The sequence below is a fragment of the Mya arenaria genome, chromosome 2 (genome assembly GCF_026914265.1).
Source record: "Mya arenaria isolate MELC-2E11 chromosome 2, ASM2691426v1".
Lineage (NCBI taxonomy): Eukaryota > Metazoa > Mollusca > Bivalvia > Myida > Myidae > Mya > Mya arenaria.
The window spans coordinates 44,405,722-44,424,737 of record NC_069123.1 but is presented as its reverse complement, the minus strand read 5'-3'; the positions used below and the strand labels follow the sequence as shown (position 1 = coordinate 44,424,737).

The following is a 19,016-nucleotide window of genomic DNA, read 5'->3' as shown; positions in this document are numbered from 1 at the left end:
CCATTACCAAGGTGTGTCACGTGTCTTACGTCTACCTGGACAGAATCCAGATCAACCTCCAGTAATACTCACTGCATCCACAGGAAAAGCAGCAGCCAACATCAATGGAGTTACACTTCACTCAGCTTTTGCCCTTCCATTAAAAGACAGATAAAAAAAAACGATATACAGTACCGAAAACCAGGTGCAGAAAAGTTGAATACTCTTCGATTCACTTATGCAAACTTGAGGCTAATCATTGCTGATGAAATATCAATGTTTGGAGCCAAGAATTTGTCAAATTTGTCAGCGGCACTACAAGATATTTTTCAAGAGTATACTGTTCCATTTGCTGGTATCAGTATTCTGGCAGTGGGAGACCTCCTTCAACTAAATCCTGTGGGTGACAAACCTATTTTCAAACCTATATCCCACGGTTATGAGGCTCTAGCAGGTTCACTTTGGACTCAGTTCTTTAAACTTTTTGAACTAACAGATATAATGCGACAAAGGAACGATCCGCTTTTTGCGCAAATACTGTCACGTATCCGCGTAGGTCAAGTCTCAGAAGATGATGAACATGCTTTGCTACAGTTGCACAACACTGACACTACCAAGTCTCGGCAGACACAGTCCATATCTACCTAACCAACAACAAGTTGATGTCCACAACCAGCAAGAAGTCATTAAGTTGAACAACACAGTCACAATTAATGCTGTTGATTCAAAAAGAGACAAATATACAAACACTGTCAATGTTTCAGTGCCTGAAAATATTGGCTTATACAACACAGGAAACCTACCAAAGAAGATAACTTTGGCCTATGGGGCAAAGGTGATGTTAACGAAGAACGTTGATATATCTGACCACTTGGTCAATGGAATAATCGGCAAAGTTTTTCATGTTCAACTACCGCAGTCTCACCTAAAAGGGACAATATATGTTGATTTTGGAGACCAAATAGTTGGTAAAACTGCTAAAATGGGAAGCCCTTCCCACTTGAAGAAATGTGTTCCTATAACAGCAGTCACAGCTTCATTCCTTCTAACAAAGCCAGCCTTCATTACAGTGGAGAGAACAATGTTTCCCCTGGTATTAGCATACGCTATTACAAGCCACAAGTCTCAAGGTGGAACATACGAACATGTAATAGCAAATCTTGAAAAACCCTCACAAGTCACTTCTGTTATGCCAGGCCAAGTGTACACAATACTCAGCAGAGTCACATCTAGACAAGGTCTTAAACTCATTAACTTCTCAAAGGACAAAATAAAGGTGAATAATGAAGCATTACATGAAATGGACAGTATGAGATCTACAAGACAGTTTCACTGCGAGCATCGTTTTCCCAACGTGACTCGCACAATAGCATACCTCAACATATACAGACCATTACCTTACCGGGATTCACATGTAGATATGTCACATGTGCTAAAATGTTAATTTCTTAAACGTTCATTTCACTGACACTTGTTCAAAAGTAAAATAACACATATTGATTCAGCATCACTATAATTCCATCTCTTTTTAAACATACTATTTTCAGGTAATCATGTTTGCACCTTTTGTACTTCTTACCTAATAAAAAACTTATATGCGATTTTTTACCAGTGTTTCACAGAGTGATGAGCATCAAATCAGGCTGGGCATGTCTACGGGCTTTCATGAAGGGATTCTTTTAGGAAGAGTTATTGCCCTTTCTTAATTTTACGCATTTCTTATGTTCCTGAGAAACTACCCTTACCATTGATTGGCTTTCGTTACAAAAATGCCCCAATGAGGCGGGGGATATAGCTGTCTCTGACCGCTCTTGTTTCACAATATTTCGAGCAGCTGGATATCATTAAAAGCATAAACAATTACTGCAAATTTTATCTATCTGCAAAGCAAACAAACACCAGAAATTCGCCATTCGCCAGCTCCACTTCTCTCCACCCCACAAATACAAATTAATCCGGGTGATTTCCGACAACAGTGACAGTGACAACTAAAAGAAAAAAAATATGTTTGTTTCAATGAGATATCGATTTTATTTCACTTCGTGGTCACCGAAAGTTCATATTTGCACTGGTGGCTTCGCCCTTCGTGAAATTATGACTTTCGGTGCTCACTCGATAAAATAAAATCGATATCTCACCAACCAAAAACAGTTATCAAATATTTTTGTCTATATCTGTAATACAATTTTTTAAGTATAAGAGCTAAAAAAATTGCTTTTAAGCAAAATATCCCATGGTGAAATTCTTGATGAAGAAATTGTTATTTTTCTGAATTTTTGATAGTGCCCTATATTTGATACTCTGAGCAGGCAATAAGATAAAAGTTACAGACCAATTATTTTCGAACATCCACTGATCGATTGTTGCATTTTCACATGTCAACTGTTCAGTAAAATTGAAAGACAATGGAGTGAAACGCTTTGAAAGAACAATTATGTTAGTATATATATCTTGCAATGATTTATTGATCTCTTAACAATTTTGACAAAAAATACTAAATTATCATAACATAACATATATCTCTAGTAATGGAAGAAACAAAGACATAGAAAAGACAGACAGGCAGACCGACGGACGGCCAGACAGAGAGATCGACAGACAGACAGAAAGACCAACTGAAAAATAACGAACCGAAACATGTTCTTGTCTGACGCCGACATGCTCCAAAAACATTGAAAATACTAATATGTTAAGACAATATTTACAGTTTCCTTAAACAACTAGTCTCCAGTTATCATGGTAACTGTGTAAGAAGTTGACTTATATTTCAAATTGACATGGTATTTAAAAAAACATTTGTACTACAGCAAACTCATACTGTAAAACGTTTCAAACAGAACACTGAACGACAATAAAATGTTCAAATTTATGTTGATAAGAACAAATCCCCATAGCAAGCACATGTTTCTAGAGAATCTTTCCCAGCTATTGATGTCGTTATCTGAATATGAAATTTGAGAATCCTATTGTTTAAAAAGGTTATAAATAACTCAAATATGCGAGGTCGAACAATTTCGAAGTGGGATATTTGTTTTTGTTTGTATGATTAAAACATTTGAATGTCTATTATCTTAGTTTTTCTATAACATAAGCAACATCTAAAAAACAGCAACCTGTAAACCTTCTAAGCCACTTGAGTTAAAAGAATTTTCTATGTCATTCAAAAACATGATAAATAAAAACAGAGACAAACATTCACCTTGACGAACCCCTTACACACACTGAAATTGTTCACTTAACTCATTACATTGTTTCACCCTTGATTTTATAGACGAATACATAGATCTAATGATGTCAATTATGTTACCTCTAATTCCTAGTTGTATTAATTTCATCCACAAGTTCTCTCTAACAACATAATCAAAAGCTTTAGTAAAATCAATAAAAACCCAGTATTATTGTTTACCTTCATTCAAAAAATGTATAATTAAACCATGTAACACAAAAACATTATCATCGTACTCATATTCACACGAAATTCAGCGCGTGCTTCTATATAAACCCCATATTCTTCTGCCCAATTTGACAATCTATTGTTTAATATTCGTGTAAAAAGTTTATCTAAAGTGCTTAACAATGTAATTTCCCGATAGTTTTTTTTCATCACTTATAGAGCCGTTTTTATGTAATGGTATTACAAAACCCTCGGACCAGCTAGCTGGATAATATCCTATATAAAAAAACTAAAATAACCAAAGACGAAAGGTGCAATATAATATTTTTAGAAATTATAAAAACAATCATTTAACAATACGTTGTTGTTGTTGAGTTTATAAAGGTCTGCCCGCGCCCTATAGTGGAGAATGAGCAAGGCTCGCGGACTCATTTAACAATAAATCAGGATCTGCGCTTTTATTAGATTTTAATTGGCTAATAGCTTTTACAATATCATTCAATGTAAAATAGGTATTTATTTCATCGTACGAAATAGTCAGTTCATCATTTTTATATCTACTTATAAACTCTCACGCATCTTCGTTAGATATAAAATATGAATCGTTTGGGTTGTTAGCACTTTTAAAATATTGTTCGAGAGTATTTATTGGCATATTAGAGGGTTTAACACCTGTACATTTCTTTAAAGTCCAATTCAGCTTAGTTGTTTATGTCGTGCTTAAGTTAATCTCAACGTTTAATCAGTTTTACATTTACGTATCCGAGATTTATACCAAGATCTAGCATGTACCAAATTGATTCTATTTTCATCTGATTTATCATGTCGATACATATTTAACAAATTGTAGTATGAAGTCAGCTGTTTCCGCAGCGGCATCATCAATGGCGTCATTTGTTTCAGCGACGTCACATACTTTTTACCACCAGAACCGTCATCTACCAGTGTCGTTTTATTAAGATCAGAAATATTTCGAAGATATTGTCGGAATATATTTAAACCTCAACTTCCAATCCCTAAATGAAATGAACTTCGGCAATTGCGATTATCATCCGATGAACGCAACATCTTATCACCTGATGAACACAACATCTTCGATTATGTTCAGATTTTGAATCAGAACAATATACATGAAAATTGAAAATTGTTTTTCTCCCACCTCAGATAAGTAGATGCAATAATTTAACTATGCTAGAAATTCTTATCTTGCCCACGGGCGAAGATAAAATGCCCATATGGAACTCCTTTTTAATGGTCGCCACATTGTAATTACCTCCCTTGTTGAAGACTGTCGTCTGTAGCCTCATGGAAACCTGATCTTGTGACAATAATTAGAACCCTGATTTATTATTTCTCGCTTCAAAAGTCACCATAAAACAGTTTTCACGCACATTTCAAGAAATAATGCTTCACTATTCTCAGAACTATTTAAAGACCGATTTGACTATAAACATAATCTAAATCACTGTGCGCATATCCATTACAACCACGAATTATCGCATTTGGGACGTAATTTGATAAACTGTTTCCGGTTACGATCGGTTTGTTCTTTTTTGCAGATTGTGTGAGAAAGAATTACTGTAAGGTTTTGTTAAATGAGATTTCTAGAGAATAGACGGATGAAGTATTTTTTAACAAATTCAGTTTAATTAAATAATGAACTATTGGTGTAAATGTAAGTAATGATTTTATTAGCGTGGCGTCATTTTACTAATGATATACGTCAACGTTAGAAAAATCAGCTATTCCTTTATTCAAGCGTATGTTGTCGGTTCCATTTCCTTTACCATCTCTGTGTCAATGGCCTATTTTGTATACTACGTTGAGTGCAAATTAATATTCAATTTTATTATAACTGAAACACTCTTCATTTAAAACCACAATTGTTACCATCGCTTTAGAGAAACGGAAACAAACGCTTACTGAACGTATGTCATACTAAAACGTTTATTTCCTTCTTTGCGACCTTTTAATAACACGTTTGGCGACGTCCTTTGGTAATTTCAGCGTAGCACCATGGATTTCAAAATTTTCCGAGAGTGCATACCCCGGAACCCCCCTAGAACAATTATGAATCCACATGAATAGAGGGTTAGCTACGCCCCTGGTAGTGAACGGGTTAAGAACAAATACTCAATTTCAGAAAACTTTGCTATTATTTATCATAATACTTATTTTTTACATGAAAATATAACTATTGAATAAATGAGATCAATCCATAAATGAATGCATTTGAAAAAAATATGCGTAAATTAAATGAAGGGCAGCAGGAGTGTAAATAGTAGGCCATAGCATTTAGCCTACAGCAACTTCACCAGTGTAAAGTAACGCATATGCCAGATACATGCCGACCGAGTTTACAGAGGTAATTCATACAAAAAAAAATATGTAGGCTCCTGGTTTCTGGCAAAAATACGAGGGGAACGCGGTAATTTCTTGCTGTGTTGTCACTTATACATGTGATAAGCCATCTCGGAGTCAAGAATACCTATATATTGTTGGCACCACACATCAACAACCTACACGGCAAAAAAAAATCATCTTTGATAGAAGTTCCATGTGCTGTTAAACCTTCTTAAACTGCCTTAAAATCTGATCCGATAAGACAGATATACTAAGAAACATATTCAATATATAAATAAATTTGACTTTAGATGACGCGAGTTATATTACTATTTTTTTGAATGACAGGAACAATGATTTTTTTAACAAAGACAAACGAACACGTATTAATTGAAAGGGAGAAAAGCTTTTTTTACAAGATAGACACGCTACGGACTGTGATTTAAAGAACAAAATGCTAAATTAATCAGAAACAGTGGTGAACAGTTATAACAGGCGCGAGTTTTTAATATCAGCCCTTAAAATCAAAGTTCTGAAAGTACTGCTGGAAGGTGATCTTATATTAAACGTTTATTAATGCTTTTTAAATAATGCTTTATGGATAACTTCATTCATATATTGATATACATTCATATACATGTATATTTAATTATTTATACCATATAGTTTAGAATGTTCTTAAATCACATATGATAACTAGTAAATGATTCATTTAAGTTTCTAAAATGAAGGGCTCCCTTTGCGCATTCATAAATAATCCATCTGTAAGTATTTCCACGTGCTCAGAAGTTATTTAACATGACATATAGTTACTAGTATATTCTATTTGTAGCATATAATAGCAGGACACGACCAAAATGTATTGAGGTAGTGCGATACCTTCATTATTCAGCCATTCAATTTAAACGAATAAAACTTTGGCAGACACAAAATGAGATTAATTATGACAATTTTGAAGAATAGATTCACTTCAAGATGTGGAACTAAATAGCTCACAGGGTATGAATTTGATCCAATCGGCTATAACAGAAAGGCACCTGAGTGCACCGTTCAGACATATAAGATGAACTTCATCAAAATAATATTTATATATTTGAACCACTTTTGCAACAAACAGCCAATGGGGCTAAACCAACGGAAGAAAGTTCTACAAAATGGCGAAAAACGGTTTGTTATACTTACCAGACAAACATTTGTAAAGCACATATAAGTGTGTGTTTGTATCATGTTAAAGGGGCAACAGGACTATATAAACCTCCAGTTGGCGCTGGGGCAAGCTTTTTTTGATTTTAAAACACCACTAGAAACATGACTTTGGGAAAAAATCCTACAGTCAGATTGAAAATTTGAGATTGCCGGGGGAGTGGCTAGTTGGTGTACTGGGGGTTATGAACTCTTTGTTGTAAACATTACCACGTGCTGGTGTTTACATTCCTAGCAGCTTGCTTGTAGCAGACGACCTGCCTCACTATCAAAATTAATACTGTAGTAACAAAAGTGAACAAACCTTGATAAAAAATTTATTCCACATGTTTAAGCATATCCAGAAAGTATTGATAGATATTATCAGCTTCATATATGTTACATTTCCAATCTCATTGTTTTCAATGGTATTTACACGTTTTCCTTTTGAACCGTTAAGTAATATTTCTTGTGAGCCTTTTCCCAGGTTTAAATATGTTACACTGTTTTCAAATTTGTCTTTTAAAATCTGTTTTTATGAACCTCATTGCTTCAATGTTATTTGCTCCTGCACTTCTCTATCAAATCTTGTGTCATCATTACAAATGTATGTATCCCAGTCATGTTAAGTTAATATCTTGTTCTTCAGTCATGTCAACTATATATCGCGCTTTGTCCTGATTATTTTGTGCCATTTTTGAGTCTTCTTATTCTGCCCAAAGTAAGTATTTTAACAGAAGGCAGTACCTAGTTCCATGACTTGCAAATGTTCATGTATAACTTTTTTGGGGTTCCCTCCTTTTTGACTCAAATGTGCATTTGTTTTCCAGTTATCAATACACAAACCAGATTCCAGCCAGTGACATTAAATATCAATTAAATGTGTCAACACAATCTGAATTATGTTATGGCAGACTAAACTGTATCCGTGCTGAACTCGTTTACAATAAGGTTAATTTGTACAAGGGTTGTGGATGCATTCCATCAAGCATTACTATAGTATGTTGACAAAAAATAGTTTTGGAATAAATTTATCCTTGCTATTTTGGATTGAAATGAGAATATAGATACTAAACATTTGAGAGGGAAGGCCCATACAGAAAAAAAAATCTAGTTGAAATAACAAATTGCCAGTCAGAAAAAAGGAAAACAATCATTTTAAAGAAAACATCTGGAATTTTTGGCTTGGTCATCTTTGTTTCATATAGTATATAGTAGTGTGCGGAAATACATCGTCTGCTCTGATCAGCCCTGTTTGTTTACATTGCTCCAGTGTGTGCTAAAGACAGAAAACTGAGTTTAACAGACAGGTACAAAGCTAAGGGAATTTACAATAAGCCATTCCCCATTTACTCTAATTTGACTCAAGGGCCTAGTTTAAGCCTTTTATAAGTGACCCCCCCCCCCTCAATAATAAAATGTGTACAGTACACAACCTCTGTTTATTGGTCTTAATCTACTTGCCTTGATCCCTCTTATCAGATCTCTGATCTGAGTATCCTGTTGTGACGTTTTGAAAGTTTTATTATAGAAGTTGACCCTTACTGGGCCTGAGCTAATAAACGAATGCACAGGAGACTGGCCCCTACTGTGACACCAGTGCAATTAGCAGTAGATGCACAGCATGGGATAATCATGCCAAACATTCCTTAAAATAGGCCTTTAAATGGTCAAAACGAAAGAAAAACATATGGTTAGTGTACAATTGTCTTTATTATTTTTTCACTTTAAAAAACAACAACCAATACTGTGTGCCTTTAAGTGATATTAAATCGAAAACTCACACGAATAAATAAAAGCCATATTTACCTTTAAGAAGAGGACAGAGCTCGAACGCAAGTCCGGCACTATTCCCGTAGAACTGTCCCAGGGAGACCTCCAAGTAATAGAGGGGATATCCACAAGTGGCCATAAAGATGAAAAAGGGAATGAGAAAAGCCCCGCCCCCATTCCGCGCACACAGAATAGGGAAACGCCAAATACTCCCTACACCGACAGTGTATCCAATTAAGGCCAAGAGGAACTCAATTCTGCTACCCCAGTTTCCTCGGGCTTCCTTAAGATTACTGTTTAAAATGTCCTCTCCATTTTTAGAACTGTCACGACAATATCCATTATCTCTCTTTTCTTTCAAAGATTCTCGTTCCATAGTAACACACCAAGGGTAATCCTATGTTTAATATTAAACAATAATGATATTAATGTAACGTAAAGATTTATAATTTTCAATATCACCACTTTTTATTGTTTATATACTTCTGTTTGGAAACAAAACTGCGTTTCAAGTTTGTGACGCAATGTCATTCTATTTAACGAATTTCAAATAAATGGCAACGTCTATAGTATGTCAACCAACATCACAATTCAAAAAAAACTAATGCCGTCAATGGCGATTAACAAGAACGGCACGATTTCAAACTAAACTCTGAATGTACCAAAACGAAACTGCTGTCTTTGACCGTATCTTCGGTGCGAAATGGCATGAATGAGCTTCGTTTGAGTGATTGATGCGCACGTTCCGCTAATTTATTTGCAAACAGTAGCAGTAGAAATTGTATTAGTAGCGAGGAAAGCGGAATTGTCTTGATTGTATTTATAGATAAGTTTGTATCTACAGTTCCTGGCTCTGATGCGCGACGAACCGGTAAGATCTTTTTCGTCCGCAATTGTATACTGTTTGAATGATATGGCGAATATTTTTGACAATGGAATAAAAAAGAGCATTAATTTTTTTATTAATTTGGATTTAATTATTCTCAACGTTTTCAAATGCGAAATTATTTTAGTTGTTCTTCAGTTTTATTGTTTCAACTTTTAGATCCAGTTGGATACTAATATGAAAGCGTGACGTGTAAATGTACATAACTGTATTATGTTAAAGATGCACTCTTACTCCCAAATAAGATTCATCACAATTAATAAAGTTGTTTTAATATACCAATAAGGATTACTAAATGTCGAAAACAATGGTTCTTATGAAGGATACCAAGTCTAATTTGAAAGAAATGTGCAGAAAACACGGTATTTTTACGTCATAAGCCGATAGAAGATTGCACTAAATCTTTTAGCACTCACCAATCATTTAATATTTTTACGTTTCAGCTATAATCTTGTTAATATCAGCAATTAATATTTTCCATAAAATCATTATTTAGTAAGTAGTTAAAGGTTTATCACTCATTTATTTTTGTTATACAAGTGTATGTATTGATTTTGAATAAGAGTGTCAATTTTCAATATCCTGCAATCGTGTTGTGATACAATATACTTATAATGTCCCGATGCCACATTCCACTATACCAATAAGGCAGGCTTGTATAAATTTCAAAGTTTTCAAAGTATCCAGAAGGCCATTCCCAAAAATAATATTTTAATGCACCAGTCAACTGTAACAATGACCCCCCCCCCACCTCACCCCCCCCCCCCCCCCCCCAGGTCTAGGGAATAGCGGGGACTCTGACTTTCGGTTCAGGCAAGCCCGGGTAAAATCCCCGCCCTGCGGGGACGAACTGCTGGTAAAATTCCCGTCAAATACCCTCGCACCCCAGGGACCCTAGGTGAGGCCCATTCCCGCTATTTTGGGCGCGAAGACAAAACCACCGCATTCATCAGGCACTGCGGGGCCACCTGGAAGGTAAAAACACGGCCCATTTCCCCGGCTATCCCCAGTATACCCCCGGACCTGGGGGTGGGGGCGTGAATTCAATTGATTAGTGCATAACCCGAATCAAATAATATTATGTAATGCCATACAACCATAAATGACTAAAACATGTGTTTATTTGTTTATATATTTGTTTTCAGTTACAAACTGATTTAAACAAACGCGTTATTACCTCTTAAAATGTAATATTTTGTTTCAGGTAAGAGTTCCATCGTTAAATAATTTCAATTATGATTATGTAATTCATAAATATCGGTTAATGGCCATGTGGCCATCTATACGAAAACGAAATTTTAAAGAGCCTCAGAGACCAATTATCAAAAAAATGGAAATGAGTTTCCTATTTTTTTACAAATAAATTATTGATATTACTACAAACATGACACATAACTAACTTTAGCAAAACTTACACATGAAGATATTTGGTTATACATACAAGATCATACTTAGCAGTATACACGTTAACCGATCTCATTAAAAATAAAAATGCCAAGATACTAAGTTTTCTTAACAAAAGTTAACAGATGGCAGAACTTTATCCGTGTGAGAAATATCATGATGTTATTAAGATCACTCTTGAAAAATAAAGTTGCATATTGATATACTTCCAATCAAATGCAAGCTAACCCTGACAATTTTCAAGCAATTTCAGTTAGCTCAGAATCCGTAGTCAATCCACTTAATCACAATTTCGTTTTTGAATAAAAAGATCATTTCTTAGGCTTTGTGGTCGTTTTGTTTTTATTAATTTTGTTGCGCAGATTTCTAAAATGTACACAATGCGGTTGGGCAACTTAATATCATTCAAAGACTAAGCAAATTGTTGACAGTAAATACTAAGCGTGTTGTACTAAAATCAGATCCAATTCCTACTGATGTCCTGTTGTTAGGCATTTTTGTAGCAAGATCAAATCAGAAACTGTTCAATACAGAACTTTAAAATAATCAATGATTACACTCATTTTAAGAAAATCTTCTTCATAAAGTTCATCATTACATCATATCAACGCACGATGCATAGCTATTCAAAATTCAAAATGTCTGTATGCATGGTAATCACCAGAGTATGTCCAAGACCTTGTAGATTATAATTCAGACACGTAATTTTAATCTCAGATATAGAAACTGTGTAGATTTGCCATATGTAAGAACAGCTTAATTCGAGAAGGACCATTTCCGCTTTGATGCAACGCAGCAGTGGAACAGCCTCCTAGAGGAAATAAGGTGCACTCAAAATTACATAGAATCTAGAAGGCTGATCCGCACCTGGTCAGGTCACTGTTGTAAAAATGCAATGTGAGCTGATATATTATAACTTAAGAAAAAAAAGAAATAAAAGAAGTGTCCCACTGAATATCTTTTCTTCTTTGTCTTAAAAAGGAGCTGTTTTTCAGTGGGGTGGTTTATACTCATTGGACAAGAGGTAATATTTAAATACAGAAGGTGTTAAGATTTGGTATTTTTAATTAACATATTTACATAGTGGTAGATGCTCATTCCGGTCAGTGATTTTGATGGTTACATGTAGAAGGGATCTAACCCAATTTTCGGAACATCCATGTCTTTGTACATTACTGTTTCTGATATAAGCAGCATATTTTATTACAGTGTAGTACCTTAAATGTAAATATGTATATGAAAAACTACAGAAACAAGCACAGTAGCCGAATGTTTAATCATAAATCCCGTTTAATGGCACTGGGTAAATTTATGAATGATAGTTTGTACATGAATATATATATGCCATCCAATGTGCCAATAAGCGTGCCTTTTATAGCGTTGATGAAATAATACTCAATGTTATTTTTAATGCTATATAAGGTTCCATTGTATTATTTTAACCTACATGCATTTATTCATATGACATTTTTATTTGTACAGCAACAATCTGTCAAACCACATCCATTAGAATACCAAGTAACATGTAACAACATATACAAATAGTTTGCAACATTTACTGCAGACGCATGTCGCCTCTAATTTTCTACAGATGCGAATACTGTGGAAAGTATGTGTTTAATTACCAAACTGCACTACGGCACATGCCATACTCTATGGACCAATTTAAAAAGCTTGACTATTATGACTACATAAATATGTTCGTAACTGTCACCAAACAAAAACACTTTATTCCAATAGTTGCGTTTGGTAAGAGATTTTCTATATTCCGTAAGCATTTAAATTCAATTTTCAGCAGGGGGAAATCGAACAATGTAATGCACCAGTCAATTGTAACCACGGCCCCTCCAGGTCCGGGGAATAGCGGGTACTTTGACTTTCGGTCGAGCCAAGCCCGGGTAAAACCCCCATCCTGCGGGGACGAACTGATGGTAAAATCCCCGCCAAATGCCCCTGCACCCCAGGGACCCTAAGTTAGGCACATTCCCCGCTATATTTACCGCGAATACAAAACCACCGCATTCACTCGGCACTGCGGGGCCACCGGGATGGTAAAAACACGGCCCATTTCCCCGGCTATCCCCCCGGCACTTGGGGGCCGTGGTTACAATTGACTGGTGCATAACATGGGTATTAAACCAATTTTAATCTTTATCTGTTCACAATAACAGCTTTTGTAAAAAAGGCTACTCTTAAACTTTTATTTTATGTATGTTACCGGTTAAAAAAGTAGTTCCACATCAGTTCGGTCATTGCTCATTATATAGCATCCAGTATGGTCAAAATAAATCGTAGATAGACCAATACACAGTAATCACGTATACAACAAGACAGTTTTTGGGTTACCAAGTTTCGATTAATGTTTTCATCATGGAATATAAAATGCATGTGATATCAAAAAACGATAAAACCTTATTTAATTAACATCAAATAAAACAGTTTACAAACATAATATCAAACACAATCGCTATTCCAAACAACATCATTGATAATATGACACATCAGAGTAAAAAACTTGCAAGAATAAGTTTGATATCATGATAACTACCTGAATCCAGAACATACCAAAACTATTCATCAAAAAAGATAACATCGTGATTTCACTTCGTTTTTTTTGTCATTGCTGATGATAAAGACTCCAATATGGTAAAATAACTTATAAATATTAAATAATTAATCATATTCAATATAATTTCTGACGTAATGGGATGGCAGTTTAACAAGACCCAAAATACACTGGTCTAGAATCAAAACATCAAGACGCAAAAAAACACTTAAGAAGTGACAAAATATCAAAAGACGCAAAAACACTGAACGAATGACATAACATCAAGACGCAAAAAACACTGAACGAGAGGCATAACATCAAGACGCAAAAAACACTGAACGAGTGACAAAACATCAAGACGCAAAAACACTGAACGAGAGACATAACATCAAGACGCAAAAAAACACTAAACGAGAGACATAACACCAAGACGCAAAAAAAACAGAACGAGAGACATAACATCAAGACGCAAAAACACTGAACGAGAGACATAACACCAACACGCAAAAACACTGAACGAGAGACATAACATCAAGACGCAAAAAACACTGAACGAGAGACAAAACATCAAGGCGCAAAAACACTGAACGAGAGACAAAACATCAAGGCGCAAAAACACTGAACGAGAGACATAACACCAAGATGCAAAAAAACACTGAACGAGAGACATAACATCAAGACGCAAAAAACACTGAACGAGAGACATAACATCAAGACGCAAAAAACACTGAACGAGAGACATAACACCAAGACGCAAAAAAACAGAACGAGAGACATAACATCAAGACGCAAAAAACACTGAACGAGAGACAAAACATCAAGGCGCAAAAACACTGAACGAGAGACATAACATCAAGACGCAAAAACACTGAATGAGAGACATAACATCAAGACGCAAAAAAAAACTTAACGAGAGAAAAAACATCAATACGCAAAAACACTGAATGAGAGACATAACATCAAGACGCAAAAACACTGAACGAGTGACATAACATCAAGACGCAAAAACACTGAACGAGTGACAAAACATCAAGACGCAAAAACACTTAACGAGAGGCATAACACCAACACGCAAAAACACTGAACGAGAGACATAACATCAAGACGCAAAAACACTTAACGAGAGACAAAACATCAAGACGCAAAAACACTGGACGAGTGACATAACATCAAGACCCAAAAACACTGAACGAGAGACATAACATCAAGACGCAAAAACACTGAACGAGAGACGAAACATCAAGACGCAAAAACACTGAACGAGAGACATAACACCAAGATGCAAAAAACACTGAACGAGTGACATAACATCAAGACGCAAAAAACACTGAACGAGAGACATAACATCAAGACGCAAAAAACACTGAACGAGAGACATAACACCAAGACGCAACAAAACAGAACGAGAGACATAACATCAAGACGCAAAAAACACTGAACGAGAGACAAAACATCAAGGCGCAAAAACACTGAACGAGAGACATAACATCAAGACGCAAAAACACTGAACGAGAGACATAACATCAAGACGCAAAAAACACTAATCGAGAGACATAACATCAAGACGCAAAAACACTGAACGAGAGACATAACATCAAGACGCAAAAAACAATAAACGAGAGACATAACACCAAGACGCAAAAAAACAGAACGAGAGACATAACATCAAGACGCAAAAACACTGAACGAGAGACATAACATCAAGACGCAAAAACACTGAACGAGAGACATAACATCAAGACGCAAAAAACACTGAACGAGAGACAAAACATCAAGGCGCAAAAACACTGAACGAGAGAAAAAAAAACATCAAGACGCAAAAACACTGAACGAGAGACATAACATCAAGACGCAAAAAACACTGAACCAGAGACGAAACATAAAGACGCAAAAAACACTGAACGAGAGACATAACATCAAGACGCAAAAAACACTGAACGAGAGACGAAACATCAAGACGCAAAAAAACACTTAAGAAGTGACAAAATATCAAAAGACGCAAAAACACTGAACGAGTGACATAACATCAAGACGCAAAAAAACTGAACGAGAAACATAACATCAAGACGCAAAAAACACTTAACGAGTGACAAAACATCAAGACGCAAAAACACTTAACGAGAGACATAACATCAAGACGCAAAAAACACTGAACGAGAGACAAAACATCAAGACGCAATAAACACTGAACGAGAGACATACCATCAAGACGCAAAAACACTGAACAAGAGACATAACATCATGACGCAAAAACACTGAACGAGAGACATAACATCAAGACGCAAAAAACACTTAACGAGTGACAAAACATCAAGACGCAAAAACACTTAACGAGAGACATAACATCAAGACGCAAAAAACACTTAACGAGTGACATAACATCAAGACGCAAAAACACTGAACGAGTGACAAAACATCAAGATGCAAAAAACACTGAACGAGTTACAAAACATCAAGACGCAAAAACACTTAACGAGTGATATAACATCAAGACGCAAAAACACTGAAAGAGACATAACATCAAGACGCAAAAAACACTGAACGAGAGACGAAACATCAAGACGCAAAAAAACACTGAACGAGAGACGAAACATCAATACGCAAAAAAACACAGAACGAGTAACATAACATCAAGACGCAAAAAACTGAACGAGAAACATAACATCAAGACGCAAAAAAACACTGAATGAGAGACAAAACATCAAGACGCAAAAACACTGAACGAGAGACATAACATCAAGACGCAAAAAAACACTGAACGAGAAACATAACATCAAGACGCAAAAACACTTAACGAGTGACAAAACATCAAGAAGCAAAAACACTTAACGAGAGACATAACATAAAGACGCAAAAAACACTTAACGAGTGACAAAACATCAAGACGCAAAAACACTTAACGAGAGACATAACATCAAGACGCAATAAACACTGAACGAGAGACATACCATCAAGACGCAAAAACACTGAACAAGAGACATAACATAAAGACGCAAAAACACTGAACGAGAGACATAACATCAAGACGCAAAAAACACTTAAGGAGCGACAAAACATCAAGACGCAAAAACACTTAACGAGAGACATAACATCAAGACGCAAAAAACACTTAACGAGTGACATAACATCAAGACGCAAAAACACTGAACGAGTGACAAAACATCAAGACGCAAAAAACACTGAACGAGTTACAAAACATCAATACGCAAAAACACTGAACGATTGATATAACATCAAGACGCAAAAAAACAATGAACGAGAGACGAAACATCTAGACGCAAAAACACTGAACAAGAGACATAACATCAAGACGCAAAAAACACTTAACGAGTGACAAAACATCAAGACGCAAAAACACTTAACGAGAGACATAACATCAAGACGCAAAAAAACACTTAACGAGTGACATAACATCAAGACACAAAAACACTGAACGAGTGACAAAACATCAAGACGCAAAAAACACTGAACGAGTTACAAAACATCAAGACGCAAAAACACTGAACGAGTGATATAACATCAAGACGCAAAAACACTGAAAGAGACATAACATCAAGACGCAAAAAACACTGAACGAGAGACGAAACATCAAGACGCAAAAACACTGAACAAGAGACATAACATCATGACGCAAAAACACTGAACGAGAGACATAACATCAAGACGCAAAAAAACACTTAACGAGTGACAAAACATCAAGACGCAAAAACACTTAACGAGAGACATAACATCAAGACGCAAAAAAACACTTAACGAGTGACATAACATCAAGACACAAAAACACTGAACGAGTGACAAAACATCAAGACGCAAAAAACACTGAACGAGTTACAAAACATCAAGACGCAAAAACACTGAACGAGTGATATAACATCAAGACGCAAAAACACTGAAAGAGACATAACATCAAGACGCAAAAACACTTAACGAGTGACAAAACATCAAGAAGCAAAAACACTTAACGAGAGACATAACATCAAGACGCAAAAACACTTAACGAGTGACATAACATCAAGACGCAAAAACACTGAACGAGTGACAAAACATCAAGACGCAAAAAACACTGAACGAGTTACAAAACATCAATACGCAAAAACACTGAACGATTGATATAACATCAAGACGCAAAAAAACACTGAACGAGAGACGAAACATCTAGACGCAAAAACACTGAACAAGAGACATAACATCAAGACGCAAAAACACTGAAAGAGCCATAACATCAAGACGCAAAAAACACTGAACGAGAGACGAAACATCAAGACGCAAAAAAACACTGAACGAGAGACGAAACATCAAGACGCAAAAAAACACTGAACGAGTGACAAAACATCAAGACGCAAAAAAACTGAACGAGAAACATAACATCAAGACGCAAAAAACACTTAACGAGTGACAAAACATCAAGACGCAAAAACACTTAACGAGAGACATAACATCAAGACGCAAAAACACTTAACGAGTGACAAAACCTCAAGACGCAAAAACACTTAACGAGAGACAAAACATCAAGGCGCAAAAACACTGAACGAGAGACATAACATCAATACGCAAAAACACTGAGCGAGAGACATAACATCAAGACGCAAAAAACACTAAACGAGTGACAAAACATCAAGGCGCAAAAACACTGAACGAGAGACATAACATCAAGACGCAAAAAACACTGAACGAGAGACAAAACATCAAGGCGCAAAAACACTGAACGAGAGACATAACATCAAGACGCAAAAACACTGAACGAGAGACAAAACTTCAAGGCGCAAAAACACTGAACGAGAGACATTACATCAAGACGCAAAAAACACTGAACGAGAGACAAAACATCAAGGCGCAAAAACACTGAACGAGAGACATAACATCAAGACGCAAAAACACTGAACGAGAGACATAACATCAAGACGCAAAAACACTGAACGAGAGACATAACATCAAGACGCAAAAAACACTGAACGAGAGACGAAACATCAAGACGCAAAAAACACTGAACGAGAGACGAAACATCAAGACGCAAAAAAACACTGAACGAGTGACAAAACATCAAGACGCAAAAACACTTAACGAGAGACATAACATCAAGACGCAAAAAAAACACTGAACGAGAGACGAAACATCAAGACGCAAAAACACTTAACGAGTGACAAAACATCAAGGCGCAAAAAAACACTGAACGAGAGACATAACATCAAGACGCAAAAACACTGAACGAGAGACATAACATCAAGACGCAAAAACACTTAACGAGTGACAAAACATCAAGACGCAAAAACACTTAACGAGAGACAAAACATCAAGACGCAAAAAACACTTAACGAGTGACATAACATCAAGACGCAAAATCACTGAACGAGTGACAAAACATCAAGACGCAAAAAACACTGAACGAGTGACAAAACATCAAGACGCAAAAAAACACTGAACGAGAGACATAACATCAAGACGCAAAAAACACTGAACGAGAGACATAACATCAAGACGCAAAAACACTGAACAAGAGACATAACATC

The 19,016-nt window shown here is 35.9% G+C and overlaps 1 protein-coding gene across 3 annotated transcripts in view; it reads right to left on the bottom strand.

The window, feature by feature from the left end:
* Positions 1-9,445, bottom strand: part of LOC128243670 (sodium- and chloride-dependent glycine transporter 1-like) — a 46,065-nt gene extending 36,620 nt beyond the window's left edge. For all 3 annotated transcript variants that reach the window (XM_052961563.1, XM_052961573.1, XM_052961581.1), the window contains exon 1: positions 8,708-9,445. In XM_052961563.1, coding sequence (XP_052817523.1) covers positions 8,708-9,047 — 340 coding nt within the window. In that variant the 5' untranslated portion in view covers positions 9,048-9,445. The remainder of the gene's footprint in view (positions 1-8,707) is intronic.
* Positions 9,446-19,016: the final 9,571 nt, after the last annotated feature.